At 33.9% G+C, this 17,465-nt stretch overlaps 1 protein-coding gene across 4 annotated transcripts in view; it reads left to right on the top strand.

Annotated features, from left to right (window-relative positions):
* The window catches only part of LOC138439238 (platelet glycoprotein 4-like), a 41,392-nt gene extending 25,115 nt beyond the window's left edge, over nt 1-16,277 (top strand). For all 4 annotated transcript variants that reach the window (XM_069587774.1, XM_069587775.1, XM_069587776.1 and 1 more), the window contains 8 exons: nt 2,136-2,182; nt 6,340-6,409; nt 9,101-9,288; nt 10,290-10,408; nt 11,566-11,639; nt 12,212-12,266; nt 13,086-13,250; nt 15,654-16,277. In XM_069587774.1, the coding sequence (XP_069443875.1) occupies nt 2,136-2,182; nt 6,340-6,409; nt 9,101-9,288; nt 10,290-10,408; nt 11,566-11,639; nt 12,212-12,266; nt 13,086-13,250 (718 nt within the window). In that variant the 3' untranslated portion in view covers nt 15,654-16,277. The remainder of the gene's footprint in view (nt 1-2,135; nt 2,183-6,339; nt 6,410-9,100; nt 9,289-10,289; nt 10,409-11,565; nt 11,640-12,211; nt 12,267-13,085; nt 13,251-15,653) is intronic.
* The last annotated feature ends 1,188 nt before the right edge of the window (nt 16,278-17,465 follow it).

Raw genomic sequence — 17,465 nt, 5'->3', positions numbered from 1 at the left:
TATTCAAGCAAAGTGTGTCTGTGTGTGTGTGTGTGTGTGTGTGTGTGTGTGTGTGTGTGAGACTAGGATACTCTAAGGCAGACGAGAAACTTATTTACCAACTGGTAAGGCACAGGCATCAACCTATGGAACAGAGCTGCCTATATCTCAGCCCTAGAAACTCCTGGTCTATCAGGCATTAAACCTTTAGTTGTGACAACTGATCACACTAGTGCATAGGTGCTGAACATCAGCCCCACTGGAGGATTAATCTTGATGAACAAGTTTTCTTACATAAAGAAATCTAAAGGGACTATTTCCATCTCTGCTGAATAACTGGTATTATCATATACCATAAAATTACATAACTGCAAATGAAAAGGAAGAAAATCAATATGTCAACTCATCATTTTAGCATCCAGTATATCTTACTGATGTTTTATTTTTGGTGTTGGTGATGGACAGGGAGGCCTGGCGTGCTGCGATTCATGGGGTCGCAAAGAGTCGGACACGACTGAGCGACTGAACTGAGCATGAAATATAAAAACTGCTTATTCCCAGGACATGACAAAGTATGTCTGTAAATATGGCAGCTTAATGAATCCATGCCAGTGCTTTCATGACTTTCTCTTTCAAAATTTTCTCAAAATGATTTTATTGATAACTCAGCTTTTTAAAATATTTATCAACACAAAATGGAATTATTATTTCCTATTCTAAAACTGACATATTAAACTTGAAAAATAAAAAGCACACCTCCTGTGAAGTAGTAATAGAATGAGATACGTTCATACAGCCATGATTTCCTGCTTTTCCCTAACTCCTGACTATTTATCTGGAGTACACCTAATTCATTGTGTCTAAAACAGGAAGAACCTCAATAAATATCAAGGGAGACAGAAGTTTCTCTTCAAAGTTAAAATTAGTTTTAGATCAGTGATTTCCTGACAAAGAATAAAGTGATCAAAATCAAAAGAGATGAAATATTTTTATAGATTAATCATTATGTGACACTGAGTTATCTAAAAAATTGCATAAAACTGTTAAATACTCATGTAATCCTTTTCCTTCTACAGAGACCTAATCACACTTTTTTTTTAATATAAAAGTCTAATGGAGGGAAAAAATATTTCTAAATGCTCATTTTAGGGGAATCACATCGGTGTCTGTATATAGAGGAAAGTGAGCATTGCTTCCATTTCAATATTAGAGAGAGGTTTTGAGGAGAATTACTAAGTGCTCCTAATTGGAGTAAGAACTTCACAAGAGTTTGAGATTAGGACAAGGTTACTTTAACCATAGCAAGACCATGGTTACTTGACCATGGCAAGACTAATCATGGCAGACTGAGCAGCTTATTCTGTTTAAAAAAGAAGCAACGACTTGCCTTGACATCTTACTGGATGATATGTTAGGAGTGTGAAAAACTCATTTCCTATCACCAAAAAGTGTCTGAGTATGCAGAGAAACTATCACCACTATTGTTTTCATTGTTTCCATATATAAATAAATATTATATATATATATGTATATATATATATATAAAATTTATGCAGGTACAAGAGTATAAATTAATAAACTTTGCCCTATTTAAATGCCAGTTCATGCAAGAGTTAAAAGAAGTGGAAAGTATAAATTGATTATCCGTGTTTCTAATCTCTATTGATCCAATATCTGCTTCTCTTTCTTTTCTCCTCTACACTCCCTTATTATCCTTCACACTGAGTTTATATCAGTTAACCATTTAATATCTTCATCCTATTCAGTGTGAATAAAACATACTATCAAATAATCCATTTCTCCCTAGGTGGGGAACTTTCTCCTAAAAGGTTAAAATTTTGGACAAGTATTTCTCAATTTTCTTTTTGCAGAACTGTTTCTGTTCCGTGTGGTTTCTAATTAACAACATTTGGCAGTTTTTGTTTTATAATCTGGTCACTTAATTGCTTCAGGCACTTCCTTTATCTCAACAAGATGCAGACTTCAAGCAAAACATAGACCAAATGGCTTAAAACATTTCTTAAACTTAGCATTTGTCACATACAGGCTAATCAATAGTTATTATTTTAGCAGACTTACTGAATCATAATAGAAAAAGTGATGTGAGAAAGGTGCTCTTCAAATGATCATTTTCTTTTTTCCTTTTTATTCCTAAGGCATCTCTCCTATTGGCCAAGTCATTGTGGAATGATTAATGGTACAGGTAAGAGCATATGAAAGTGAAAAAGAAAGTGTTAATCACTTAGTCCAGTCCAACTCTTTGCAACCCCATGGACTGCAACCTCTGTCCAAAGAATTTTCCAGGCATGAATACTGGAATGGGTAACCATTCCCTTCTACAGGGGATATCCTTGACTCAGAGATTGAATCCAGTCGCCTACATCGCAGGCAGATTCTTTACCGTCTGAGCCACCAGGGAAGCCCAAAAGAGCATATGGTTTGTGGTAATAATCACAGTGAAACCAACTGCTATTTCCCCAAAATCCACTTCCATATTTACAATGTTCTTGGAGCTGAGGGTATGCATTTACATATCTCTGTATCCCTACAATGTAATTCAGAGTCTCTATTTTTATGTAGGCTTAGTAAATATATGTGTAATGTGATGAAATTTCTCAAAATTAGCCACCAAGGATGAGCCTTTACTGCATTCTGGGGAAATGTTTGTTTTGTACACGTAATGAACTCCTTCCTGACCACAGAAGTAAAACATTAGAGAGGTTTAGAGTAGTGATTACACCTTTGTAAATACTGTATAGATAATCACTTAAACCTGAAAGAATTAAAATATCAACATAATTAAAAAAGATAAGTTATGCCTCCAAAGATTTCAAGCTGAAGTAGAATCAGTGAACTTTCAAGCAGAGCTCTATTTTGAATAAGATGGTCAGAAAGAGAGAGAAAAGAACAACAACAACAAAAATAAGGTTACCGGTAACCTAACAATGAGAAATGTATGCAAAAATGAACATTCTGAATTAGAGTTACGAAAAAGTACTATGTACTTAGATTTAGAGTATGGTTCAGTTCAATTCAGTCGCTCAGTCATGTCTGACTCTTTGTGACTCCATGAATCACAGCATGCCAGGCCTCCCTGTCCATTACCAACTCCCAGAGTTCACTCAAATTCACATCCATCGAGTCAGTGATGCCATCCAGCCATCTCATCCTCTGTCATACCCTTCTCCTCCTGCCCCCAATCCCTCCCAGCATCAGAGTCTTTTCCAATGAGTCAACTCTTCCCATGAGGTGGCCAAAGTACTGGAGCTTCAGCTTTAGCATCATTCCTTCCAAAGAAATCCCAGGGCTGATCTCCTTCAGAATGGACTGGTTGGATCTCCCTGCTGTCCAAGGGACTCTCAAGAGTCTTCTCCAGCACCACAGTTCAAAAGCATCAGTTAAGAAGTGCAATTATCAAAAGCTAAATCAGATACCATGAAGTGAGCTTTCAGTTGCTAAGAAGCAGAAAGTGAAAGTCACTCAGTCACGTCTGACTTTTTGTGACCCCATGGACTATACAGTCCATGGAATTCTCCAGGCCAGAATACTGAAATGGGTAGCTGTTCCCTTCTCCAGCAGATCTTCCCAACCCAGGGATTGAACCCAGGTCTCCCGTATTGCAGGCACATTCTTTGCCAGTTGAGTCACCAGGGAAGCCCAAGACTACTTCAGTGGGTAGCCTATCCCTTCTCTTGGGGATCTTCCCAACCAAGAATCGAACCGGGGTCTCCTGCATTGCAGGTGGATTCTTTACCAACTGAGCTATTAGGGAAGCCCCGAAGAACAGTATAATGTTTATAAAGTCAGTTAGGCAATACTTTATAGGAAAGTAATATAATAAAGATGAAAAATGTTAAATACAAAGTTAGATAAAAGGTAGGGAATAGAAAGCAAACATAGGAAGTGTTTACTTTTGCAAATGTGCTGATGAATTTTGCATGTTTACTTAATTTTCTACTTTACTTAATTTTTAACACTCGTAGAAAAAAACCAGCAAAACCATTGTCAACTTTGCTTTGTAGTGCGCTTTGAGTCATGAAGTGTATGAAGAAATTCTAAGTAGTTCTTTCTTCCAATAAGTTGTCAAGTGTACCAATACCACTAACTCTAGTAATTTCATAAGCATAAACTTCATACTGTACCCTCAGATAGAGACAGAAATATGCTGTTGTTTAGTCACTAAGTTCTATCTGACTCTCTTGCAACCCGATGGACTGTAGCCCTCCAGGTTCCCCTGTCCATGGGATTTCCCAGGCTAGAATGCTGGAGTGGGCTACCATTTCCTTCTCCAGGGGGTCTTCCTGACCCTGGGATCAAACCTGTGTCTCCTGGACTGCAGGCAGATTCTTTACCACTGAGCCACCTGGGAAGCTGAAATATACTGTGCTTCTCCTAAATAGTAAAGGGGTCTTTATGGGTTTAAGAAAAAATTAAACATTGTTTTGTCCAAAACTAAGAAACAAAGATATTTTTTTAAAAAGCAGGTAGAAGTGAAGTGAAGTGAAGTCGCTCAGTCATGTCCGACTCTTTGAGACCCCATGGGCTGTAGCCTACCAGGCTCCTCTGTCCATGAGATTTTCCAGGCAATAGCCCTGGAGTGGATTGCCATTTCCTTCTCCAGGGGATCTTCCCAACCCAGGGATCGAACCCAGGTCTCCTGCATTGTAGACAGACGCGTTACCATCTGAGCAACCAGGGAAGTGGACTTATTAATGATAATAACATAAATACATGAGCATCAGGCACAAAGTTAAAAGAAAGAAGAAAATAGCAGTAAAATTAACTAGGAGCAAAGGTTGATTAGACAGGCCAGGGTCTCTGATGAAACCCTGTGAGAGAGATTCTTGGTTACTGCACTAGGAAAAGAGATTAATGAAAAGGTTCTAAGGAGTTTTAATCATGATTCTGAAATACTTCCTCTACCTTCTTCAACAAACTTAAAGAGATATAAACTGATAATATTGATTTACATTTGGATGTACTAAAGAACGAGAGCCTGGCTAACATCAGTTAATAATCATGACCCACTATAATTGCTGGTCTCTATGACATAATCTTCAATGATATTTCATGATTTTTTTTTTTAAAGATTTTCAATACATTCTTTTCTTTTATGACTAAGGTGTTGGGAAGGTAGTCACAGACAATGCCCATTCAGGAACAATCTTGGGAATTTAAGCTAATTTTCAGTTTTCCATACTCTCAATATCATGATCTAATTCACTGCGATCATCTGTTGCATTTCACTTATCACAGGAGTAGAAGTGTAATGTAATAAGATCACAAAGTTAGTGCAGTTACCAAAAAAGAGCATGTATTCATAATTGAAGGATAGGTTTTACTGTTTTGAACAAACACATTCAGTGGTGGCTCATTTTGGTGATATTCATTTGTGGAGTAAATGGAGGAACTGTCTAGCTATTTCTTCTTATATCCACTGTATGCCATGGATTATAACTATAGTGTTCACTTGCTAAGTTGTGTCCGACTCTTTGCAATCCTATGAACTATAGCCTGCCAGGCTCCTCTGTCCATGGGATTTCCCAGGCAAGAATGCTGGAGTGGGTTACCATTTCCTTCTCCATGGGGTCTTCCTGACCTAGGGATCGGATCCACATATCGTGGTTGGCAGACAGATTCGTTACCACTGAGCCACCTGGGAAGCCCTCATAACCATAGCAGAGATTCAATAAACTCTACAAATGTCCTTTTTAGTTTCATGTGTGCTTTCCCCAACATATTCAGGAAATTCTATTTAGTGAGAGAATTAAATAAATGACTTAAAAATATTAATCTGCTGTTAGGGCAGATGAATGAATCACTATTTAAAGTAAGAACAACATTTACCAAACAGGAGTTCCAAATGAACCTCAAGGTAAGAAAAGTGCTACTCTACATATATGGTAGGGATTTCAAAAAGTGAACACAATCACAGTTTTAACAACCTGTGGTTTTGCCATTGTACACATTTTAAACTTTATTTTTAAGGGGTAGGAAAAGTTAATATGAATGGATACCAGTGAATGTGTATAGTATATAGACTTGTTGAATATGGTAGCTACTAGCCATATTCACACTTAAGCAGCCAGAATAAATAGAGATAGGCTGTAAGTAAATATTAGATCTGGAGTTTTGTTAATTATTATGTTGATTACAAGTTTAAATTATATTTTGGATATGGTGGGTGATATAAAATATACCTGATACTTGTTTTATTTTTTAAATGTGGCTACTGGAGAATATCAATGTTATATGTACAGTTTGCATATTTCTCTTAAACAAGCTAAAATCAAGATTTCCAGATTTTTCTAGGACACATACTCCACCTAATCCCTTGCTGTTGGCTTGATTTCTAAATAGACGGAGCCACATTTCCACCTTTCATTGAGAAGAATCGGGTACTACAATTCTTTTCCGCTGACATTTGCAGGTAAGACAGTCACTGATATAGTTCTGTAAGTCAGAATTCTTTCACCAAGTGACAAAACACAGACCCAGAAGTTCATACTTAATAATCTTAGTATTTGAGAAAAATAAAATATATTCTCTAGGAAGTTTTTTCTTGATGTATTAAAAATAAATATAGAATTCATAATATGTTAATAAGCTTTTTAAAAAATTGAAAGTTATAGAAGAATATTTTGCATAATGCAAATCATTTTCTTCTTTTTCATTTCTAAGCAAGACATTCTCTTTCTTTTGCTAAACTAGTAAAATGGTAGGGCATGGCCCCACGATAGCAGCCTCATTCTCAGTGTGTTCACAGCATCCTCACAGACATCAAGGAACAGATTGTTCTTACAGAAAATCAATAAGGCAACAGAGATGCTAAATGACACAACAGAGCAATTAGACTTAATTGATATTTTTAGAACATTACATCCTAAGATAACCAGACTACTGTGTATTCATTTCAAGTGCACATGGAACATTCTAAAGGGCAGACCACAAACTAAGACATATAATAAGCTCCAAAAAATGTAACAATTTCTAAGATGCTTAGAAATTACTTTAAGCATCTTTTATGACCACAATGGCAGGAAACTAGAAATCAACCACAAAAAGAGAAATGAGAAAAAAAGACTACATGGAGACTAAACAACACGCTACTAAAAAAAAAAAAAAATCTATGATGAAATCAGAGGAGATTAAAAATACCTTGAGACTAATGACAATGAAAATATAACCAAACAAAGTCTATGAGATGCAGCAACTGCAGCCATAAGAGGGATGTTTATAGCAATACAGGTCTCCCTCAAAAATCAGAAAAGTCTAAAACAAAGCAACTTATCTAGAATACACTCACACAATATACACAAAAATAAATGCAAAATGGCCTAAACACCTAGATATAAGAAACAACACCATAAAACTCCTAGAAAAGGACCTAGGCAAAATATTCTCTGACATAAATAGCAGCAATGTTTTCTTAGGTTAGCGTGCCAGGGCAACAGAAGTAAAAGCAAAAACAAACAGATAAGACCTAATAAAACTCAGAAGAAAGGAAACCACAAACAAAATCTAAAAAGGACTTACAGCCTGGGAAAAATTATTCACAAACAATCAAACTCAAAAGGGTTTAGTCTCCAAGAGATACAAACAGCTGACACAGCTCAATATCAAAACAACAACAACAACCCAATCAAAAAATGGGCCGAAGACCTAAATAGACATTTCTCCAAAGAAGACATACAGATGACTAGTAGGCATGTGAAAAAAATGTTCAACATTGCTAGTTAGCAGAGAAATGCAAATCAAAACTGCAATGAGGTATCAACTTGACACCAGTCAGAATGACCATCATCAAAGCAGCTACAAATAAATTCTGGAGAGGATATGGAGGAAAAGGAACCCTTCCGTACCGTTGATAAGAATGTAAACTGGTGCAGCAGTTTTGGAAAACAGAATGGAGGTTCCTTAAAAAATATAAATAGAGTTGCCAGCAATCTTACTCCTGAACATATACCCAGAAAAGACAAAAACTCTAATTAGAAAAGGTATATGCACCCCAGTTTCTCAGCAGCACCATTTATAACAGGCAAGATATGCAAGCAACCTAAATGCCCATTAACAGCTGAATGGATAAAGACCTGGTGTATATATACAATGGACCATTACTCAAGACATAAAAAGAATGAAATAATGCCATTTACAGCAACATGGATGAATCTACTGATTACCATATTAAGTGAAGTAAGTCAGAGAAAGACAAATATCATATGATGTCACTTCTTTGTGGAATCTTAAAAATGGTACAAATAAACTCATTTACAAAACAGAAACAGTTTCACAGACATAGAACATCAACTGACAGTTGCCAAAGGTGAAAGTGGAAGAGGGATAAACTAGGGGTCTGGAATTGACATAGACAGACTACTCTATATAAAATAAACAACAAGGTCCTAGTGCAAACCACAGGAACTATACTCCATACCTTGTAATAACCTATAATGGAAAAGAATCTGAAAAACAATGCGAAACTCTTTTGCAACCTCATGGATTGTAGCCCTCTGTCCAGGGAATTCTTCAGGCAAGAATACTGGAGTGGATTGCCATTTCCTCCTCCAGGGGATCTTCCCAACCCAGAGATCAAACCCAGGTCTCCTGTACTGCAGGCAGATTTTTTACCACCTGAGCCACAAGAGAAGCCCAGTTATATAAATATTTAATTTACAGAAGAAAGTAGCTCTGAAAATGCCTTCAATATAACTACTCCATAGTAATTTTGAAACAAAAATTATTTTCTGAAGAGTTTGAAAACAAAGGTAAAAATAGTTCATACTCAGGTAGGTATTGAGCCTTGGTGTGTCATAAAATGGGCTTCCCTGGTGGCTCAGACAGATCTGCCTGCAATGCAGGAGACTTGGGTTCGATCCCTGAGTTGGGAAGATGCCCTGAAGAAAGGAATGGCTACCCACTACAGTATTCTTGCCTGAAAGAATTCCATGGACAAAGGATTACAAGAACTTTTTTTCTAGGGAATTAAGCAAGAATTCTAACAAGATTATATCCAGATTTTCTAATTTAAAGCAATAATATAAATTAATTTAATATAAATATAAAAAAAAAGAATCTCCAGAATGAGGTTCCCCAAATGAAGGTCTTTCTTATCTGTGTTTAGGTCATTTTACGCTGTGTTTGGAGCCGAAATTAATCTAAAAGGAATCCCTGTGTATAGATTTGTTCTTCCATCCAGGGTTTTTGCATCTCCACTTCAAAATCCAGACAACCATTGTTTCTGCACAGAAAAAATTATCTCCAAGGATTGCACCTTATATGGTGTGCTAGATATTAGCAAATGCAAAGAAGGTATGCAAAAGTTCTCATGTCACAATTCATGGCCTAATCTGCAATATTCTTTAAAATGTAAACTTCACTCAGGATTCCTTTTCTACAAGAAATCTAAAGTGAGAAAGCAGTAAGGGCAGAAAGTAAGGGTAATAGTAGGACTTTTTCTTTCATTTCTGTCCCACTTTCAAGGCCCCAGTTGTTTCCGTGTTGCAAAATTTCATTTAGATAAAACCACACTGATACTTCCCTGAGCTACTTTGGAAAATGTCTCTTTAGGTCCTCTGCTCATTTTTTAATTGCGTTATTTTTTCAGTTGTGTGAATTCCTTGTATATTTTGTATGTTACTCATGTGTTTTGCAAATATTTTCTCCCACTCATTAGGCAGCCTTTCATTTTTGACGGTTTCCTTTTCTGTGCAGAATCTCTGCTCCTTTTAGATATAGAGCAAAATGAAAATAATTCTCAGAATACTCTGAGCATCCCAACTTATCTATCTGACATTTTTGTAACTTTTTTTACGCTAGGAAATGGTAAATAAAAGTAAGCATATTTCAAGATGTCTCTGAAACAAAAGTTGATTCAATCAATAAATTGGGAGTCTCTCTCATTTTGCTTATCTTCATGTTGGAGTAGGTGAGAATAAAGAAAGAAAAGCCTAGTAGGTGATAATAAAGAAAGAAAAGCCTCTTAAATAAATTCTCAGAGACATATTACTGCCTGAAACATGAAGGTATATGGTTGTATTAATAACTATGTGTTCAGTAGCTAAGCTTTATATATTGAAAATAAACACTTAAGGGATGAACAACAGAAGTTTATGTTTTATTTCTGATCAAAAGTGATCAGATGTAATACTTTTCCCTCACCCTTATCCCTCAATTTCTATTCAAGGCAACTCTATGTTTCTTTTTCTATTTTTTTAAGTTAAAAAGCTTTATTTTCAAGGAAATCTTTTCTGAGTGCTATATGAAATGAGGAAAATAATTTATCCCAAATGTTTCTTAAACACTGTTTTCAGGAAGACCTGTGTACATTTCACTTCCTCATTTTCTACATGCAAGTCCTGAAATTGCAGAACCTATTGAAGGCTTAAGTCCAAATGAAGAGGAACACAGCACATACTTAGATGTTGAACCTGTAAGCAAATATATTATTGATCTGATTGGTTTAGTACATTTTACTGAAAGAAAAATTAAATTTTCTTCTTTCTGTTAATCATATTTATGATATTTATTATATCACAATGTAGATAAATTAATTTTTTTAGTGAATTATAGTTGATTTACAATGCCATATAATTGCAGGTGTATAGCAAAGTGGTTTAGTCATATTTTTATATATATATATATATTTCAGATTCTTTTCCCTTATTAAAAAATACTGAGTGTAGTTCCCTGTGGTATATAGTAGACTCTTGTTGGTTATCTAGTCTACATAGAGTGATGTGTGTATATTTACTTACTTTTACTTCAAGGAAAATAATGTTGGCTATCTTCCTATTGTTGCTTATGAAATGCCAAAGTAACTCTATTTTACTTTTTCAACATATAGAATTTTATAAGCATTTTTAATTGTTCATAATTCATGAATAGAAATGATGTTATTATTATAATTGAATTAAAACAATTTAGTATAAATTACAATCTTATTCTCATTTTATACTTAACTGTGAATATTGCTTATATGAGGGGACACTGTAGATTACAAGGAACTAAAAGATTTTATGGGTATATGTGCATTTAAAGCAAGATATACTTAGCATCTAGAAAAATCTATTAGGTTTCCTGTACTGTAACAGTTTCAACTTTTAATTTATTTCAAATATTCTTTTCAAAAGTTAAATGGCATGCTAGCATTTTAGTAGCCACATTTCATTTTAAATAATACTAGAAGTAATGCTGTAATTATACCGATGATACACAGGTTCTGACTGAATATATTTTTGGCCATATATAGTTCAGGATTTAAACTGACTATATGAGTTCACTACTATTGTTGATTTCCCAAAACCAATCACATAAATATCACAGATCTAATGAAAACCTTGATAGTAGTTTGGGCAAAGAAATTGTGTGTGTGTGTGCATATATACACACGTGTGTATACACTCGTGCATATACACAAAAATGTAATTATGAAGTTTTATGTACATAATATTTAATATGTTCAATTAATTAATTTCATAAGTTTTAAGTACTACAGTTTCACCTTAATTTCTATAACAATAAGTTTTAGATATTATAAACGAATTATTTAAAAGAAGTTGGTGATTATTTTAGTTTCTCTCTTTTTAGATAACTGGATTCACTTTACAATTTGCACAACGGCTGCAGATCAATATGCTAGTTAAGCCAGCAAAAAATATTGTGTGAGTCTCTTCAACAGGTTCATTAAATTTTTAGTATTTTCTTGTCAGAAAGTGAATATATGTATGAAATTAAGCAGAAATAGTACAAAATTAAAACTTCTCTTTGGCTTAATATCATGAAATAATTCCTAAATGCTTATAACTTTGTAATTTAGAATTATATCTAGTACCTATTGAAATGGTATTTATACATATTCTGGTATTAGCATTTGGTGACAATGCTCATTTTGCTAGTTGTCCAAATACTTCCATAACAATTGTTTTTAAAATTCAAGTTTACTGGGTATAAATTATCAAAAGGGAAAATATATACTTACAAAAAGTCAATCTAGTTAGAAATCTGTATTAGAAAGATTTATACGAATGAAAGATGTCTGAGAAACAGACATATTAAAATTTAAAGGATTCATTATAGGGAACAAGAAACTTAGTAATTTGTAATTTTTTAGAATTTTTTAAAATGTTCAGAAATTCCTGAACACTTATTTACACTAGCAGTTATTAACATTTGTATTAAATATTTGTATTATTTTAGTATATATTTTCATAATTATTTTCAATGTTTATTACAGAGCATTAAAGGGTCTGAAGCACAACTATTTGGTGCCTATTCTTTGGCTTAATGAGGTTAGTATTTTTATCTATTAGTCATCAAAAATGATAAACATAGGAAAAGCTTTCAAAGTGTGAAAATAGAATATACATGTATAGAATTTGAAGTTGTATATGTTCCATTACTTATATGAGCGAGTTTATATGTTATTAAATATATAAATATTTTCAGAGAACCAAGCTACACAGAAATATCAAGGTTTACATTAGTTTCCAGTGCTTTTATTTCTGGAAGATGAAGTACTTCCTAAAATTTTAGATTATTTTCATAATATGACTAGAAAATATTTTTCTTATCATACTGCTTGTGCTAGGAAAGAGGTACGGATATATGTAACTCCAAGAACTCACTGTGACTATTATAGTGCTAATAAAAGCAAGTTAAGCTTATAATGAGCAAGTAAGAATAAATGTCAGCAGTCTATCCAAGTACCTGACAAGATATTTTTAGTACAAATCATGGAGTCCATTAGCCACAGAATTAGGAAAAGGACTGCAGAAATCTTTAGAGGAAAGAAACTGTTGACCTTTGCCATTTCCCTCTGTCACTAGGAAACATTCTTTGGAAAACTTAAAGATATTTCCATGAGACTGTTGTATAGATCAATAAAGTCAGTGCATATAACATGTTCAAGGGAGGAAAATTGTATTTCTCTAAATATTCAACCTTGACATTTATTGCTTTCTTTGATATACAAAAGGACTTTCATTGGCTTGTCTTATGAAGATAACTAACACAGTGTTTTCATAAAGGACTGATACAAAAGTGGAGAGTTTTGAGTAACTTGTGAAGCTAATGAAATGAAATAATGCTAATAGTTATCTTGATTGCAGACTGCCACTATTGGTGATGAGAAGGCAGAAATGTTCAGAAATCAAGTGATTGGAAAAATAAACCTCCTTGCCCTGATAGAAATGATCTTAATGAGTGTTGGTGCAGTGATATTTATTGCTTTTACAATATCATACTGTGCATGTAGACTGAAGAATGCAAAATAAGTAAGTAAAATATATAACAATATACATATGGCTTTAGTAACATTCATTTATATATTACTTGCTATTTCATCAAAAAGGGGTTACAAGTTAGGCTGTAAATATTTCTGCACATGTCTGGCCAACTATCATTTCTGATACGTCCTTGAAGTTTTGAAGCTTAATGAAAATCAAAACATCAATGAATCTGGGAGGAATGGGCTAAAATAGGAAATTGTCACATGATGTGTGACAAAGAATACTGCACAAAAGCTATATATGTACTTCTTATTTCTAGCTAGTTAATTATATTAAAATTACAGCTAATTAACAGGTCACTAAGGAAATTTATGTAAAATTGAAGATGGTGGATATTTGGGGAGACTGGAATTTACAAGGGAAGAGAAAATAAAAAGGAAAAGGAAATGAGTTAAAAATTAATGACAAATGAAAACAATAAATGATAGAGATAAAATAAGATAAAATATGCCACTTTAAAATGAAAATAGCGTATTAATATGAACAGGATTGTTGCATATATACATGCTATCCAAAATCACAATGTGTACCACAAATGTGTAATGTGGAAGCCCTAATGAATGATTAAAATACATGAGCTTAAATTGAATATAACAGTACAAGAAAACAGAAGACAAACCATGTTTGTAACAAAATTACATTACTCAGAGTTTACAGGAAAAATCAGATAAATACAGACAGATTTGAGTTTTGGCAAAAACTATAGAGGTGTTTTAAGCCTCTGTGCTTTAGATACTACTGCCCATGCCCTCTTATACACAGAGGAATGAATGCCTGAATGTATCTTCCCTGAGCCTTTCTTTAATAATCATACATGGCATAGGTGTGACCCATAGTTTCTATCTGCCATCTTTCCAGGAACATCAAAAAATATATACAATCAAAGTAAAAGCAATATACTTGCTATGAAAAACCATAACTTAAAACAAGTCTTGTTGCTATATGCTTCCAATCCAAGTGCGGATTTTAAGTTGTCTTATGTAGAAATTCTGGAGCTGCTATTGATAATTACTGAGCTTTTAGTATGTGCCAAAGTCATGGTAATGATTTTATACGAATTATCACCGCTATTCCCTAATAATATTTTATGAGTTTCCAATAAGCAAGGATTCATTAGCATCCATTGTAAATTATGGAGTCATTTCTGAAAGTCATAAATTTAAACAGAGCAAAATTATCCATTTTCAAAGTGTGATATCAGTCAAAGTGAATGTCAAGAAAAATTAAATGGAAAATTTGGATCAATTTTTTTTTTTTTTGGATTATGAGATTTTGAGTTTGAGCCTAGGAAGGCACCTCAATCTTTCTTTCTGATTTCTGTCACTACTTACTAAAAAGAAGACAGGACAATTCTACAACCCATTTGATAAGAATGTATTCAAAATGCTAAACTAATACACTCACATCATAACACATAAAGGATATATTGCATCACCTTTAAGACCTGTCATCAGCCTAATAATAATTAAACAAAGTAATCCAATTTATATAATAAACAAAAAGATCATCCACTGAAAAATTAAAATATAATACAGTTTGTTCAAGTGGAAAAACATGCTTTTCAAAATGAAGTACAATAGTGGTAAATTTTTTTCTATATTGTTCTCTATTGAAACTACATGAACAATTTCATCAGTGCTTAATGAACCCTGAACATCAGTTATCATGGTTTTGTACCTGGCTATATGAAGGCGAAAGACTGAAAATTTCCCAGAGTTCCTTTCTCAACATGTATTAATATACTGGTTTGCCTTAACATCTGATTGTTATAAGGAAAATTACTGCTTTTTACACAATGACATATCTTTTTTTTTTCTTTTCAGATAGAGAAAATTTTTTATGTAGATTAATTTATTTACTAGATTTAGAAAAATCCCAGATAATAGATGTTCTTAAACAAACCTCAGTTTTGAATATCACAACAATTATGCCTTTTGGAAGATTTATAGATAATTGAAAAATAAGGAGATGGATGTACTAGAGGGAATAAAGCAAAGATGGTAGAGTGAAGGTGTGGTTTTACTCAATGGATCACAAAGAGAACAAGCCAACAGTCTTTTCTAAAGCAGTAGTACATACACAGCTAAACGGAGGATGGTCTGAAGGGACAGCAAGGAGTGGAAATGCTCATGCAAAGCAGATATAATTAGTGACCCTCCTTATCTGACTGTGTGCAGCTCTTGAGAGTTGGGGAGGAAACTTCCATGTTCCCTGGAATGGGAAAATAATTGCTTTATCGATAAAATGCATCACAGAATTTTTCTCTCCAGCTGGAGAAATTGGGCTAATCACTAGAAAATATGACACCTTCAGTATAGAATTTAAACATTACCTGTTTCATTTTTCCACAGCTTTCCAGTAAGTACTTACTTTTCTTTTCCTTTCCAGGAAGCAAATGAGTCTTTGTGCACCAGTTACATCAGGACCATTATTAATATCGACCTATAAAATGAAGATTTAATATGCTTTATTTTTGCAAAATATACCTTATAGTTGAATAACTTGTGTCACTTTTTTTTTTTTTGGCACTAAGCAGAAGCACATTTCAAAGGATTATTAAAATGTCATTAAAATCCATACTTTGAACAACAACAAAAGCACCTTTTAAAATTCAACATGTTCACAATGGAATGGATTTCAGTTTCTACAGATGTGGCTTGGGTACAATCCAGTATTTTTATTTCTCCACGGGATCTTCCCAACCCAGGGATTGAACCCAGGCCTCCTGCATTACAGATGGATTCTTTACCAGCTGAGCCACCAGGAAAGCCCAGCTCTTCTGGAAACCTGAGCTAATTTTCATCTTTCTGCTCAGTTGCATACAGCTTATGCTTGGAAACTTCAGAATGCTGTGCTATTACTAAGAGGTGTAAATGATAACGCAGATATTATGGTGTGGAAGATCATCAAGTACATAATGTGCATTCATAGTTATCTGTTGTAATATTTCTTGCTTTCATAGTCACCCCAGAAAGACTGGTTTCAAACATTAAAAGATGCTGTTTCTCAAAATCTTGCGCTTTGTGCAATTCCTATTGTGTCACAAAACATTTACTCTAGTTTTCTATCTGATTATTCTATCTGAATTTTTATTTCTTATGAATCTCTATTTCCTTCTGAAATATTATTTCTAAATTCAACCTTAACAAGATTTTTCCTTAGCTAATTTTTGAGCCAGTTTGGGGAAAATGAAATAAAAAGATACTTGGCCATGCTTTAGAGTCGCAGGTCTTAAAATCTAGATTATGAAGGATCTTTCCTTTTCATTAGATGGCATGTTGGTAGGAAACCCTGCTTTCCTCAGCAGGGGTTCACTACTGGTTGAGACCACAAGTCCTCCTAAAAAGGCTCCCCATAGAAAGGAAGATAGACCACATTCTTCTCTGTGTTTTAAACACAGGTTTATAGCGTAAACTGTTGGTAACTAGTTTGCTTGGATAATAAAATCCAGAATAATTTAGTTTCTTCATGTTAGCTGCCAGGCTAAACCCTGAAAACCTCACAATGAGATACCACCAATTCAGAATGATATTTTGAAAATCTGAAGATACTCAAAACATATTGATGTAACGTCCTTGCATTTAATTGGGAGGGAAAAAGTAACCTCCCAATGTATGGAAATCTACGAACCAAGACATTCTCTTCAGATACTTAAAAGTCTACTTTCTTTGCATTAGGATATCTGTGAACATTCTAGTCTAAGAGAAATACAAAGGAAACTTTACTTCTTAAACTAAGTAGGACTGGATGCTGTAAAGTAGAAACTCTTCAAAAGAAGTGGACGAAAATTACATATCTACCTCATGGCAGAACTGCATAACCAATCAATAATTCATTTTTAAATTTTCATATAGAAATGCATATCATTGTATGTAGGTACCAGGAAAATGATTTTCACTTATGTGTCTATAGGTAAATACATGCATATTCTAAACCCTATCATTCCTCACCATGCTTTCTCTAAACTTTATATATTAATTATAAAAGGAACAAGAATTCATACTCAAACATTACTAAAATACATGAAAAATACCCAATAGAAAATATACTTCCTTTAATACGTCAGACATAGATTTTTTACATGAAAAGTGGATTTGGATGTCTGTATGTTTCTGTGTGAATGTGCGTGTGCTGAGTTGGAAGTGGCATTTTTGAAAATGTATTAAACATGTGACTTGTTTGACCAAGGCAAAGTGTTAA

This window comes from Ovis canadensis, chromosome 4, assembly GCF_042477335.2.
Source record: "Ovis canadensis isolate MfBH-ARS-UI-01 breed Bighorn chromosome 4, ARS-UI_OviCan_v2, whole genome shotgun sequence".
Taxonomy (NCBI): domain Eukaryota; kingdom Metazoa; phylum Chordata; class Mammalia; order Artiodactyla; family Bovidae; genus Ovis; species Ovis canadensis.
This window is presented reverse-complemented; position numbering and strand designations above follow the sequence as displayed.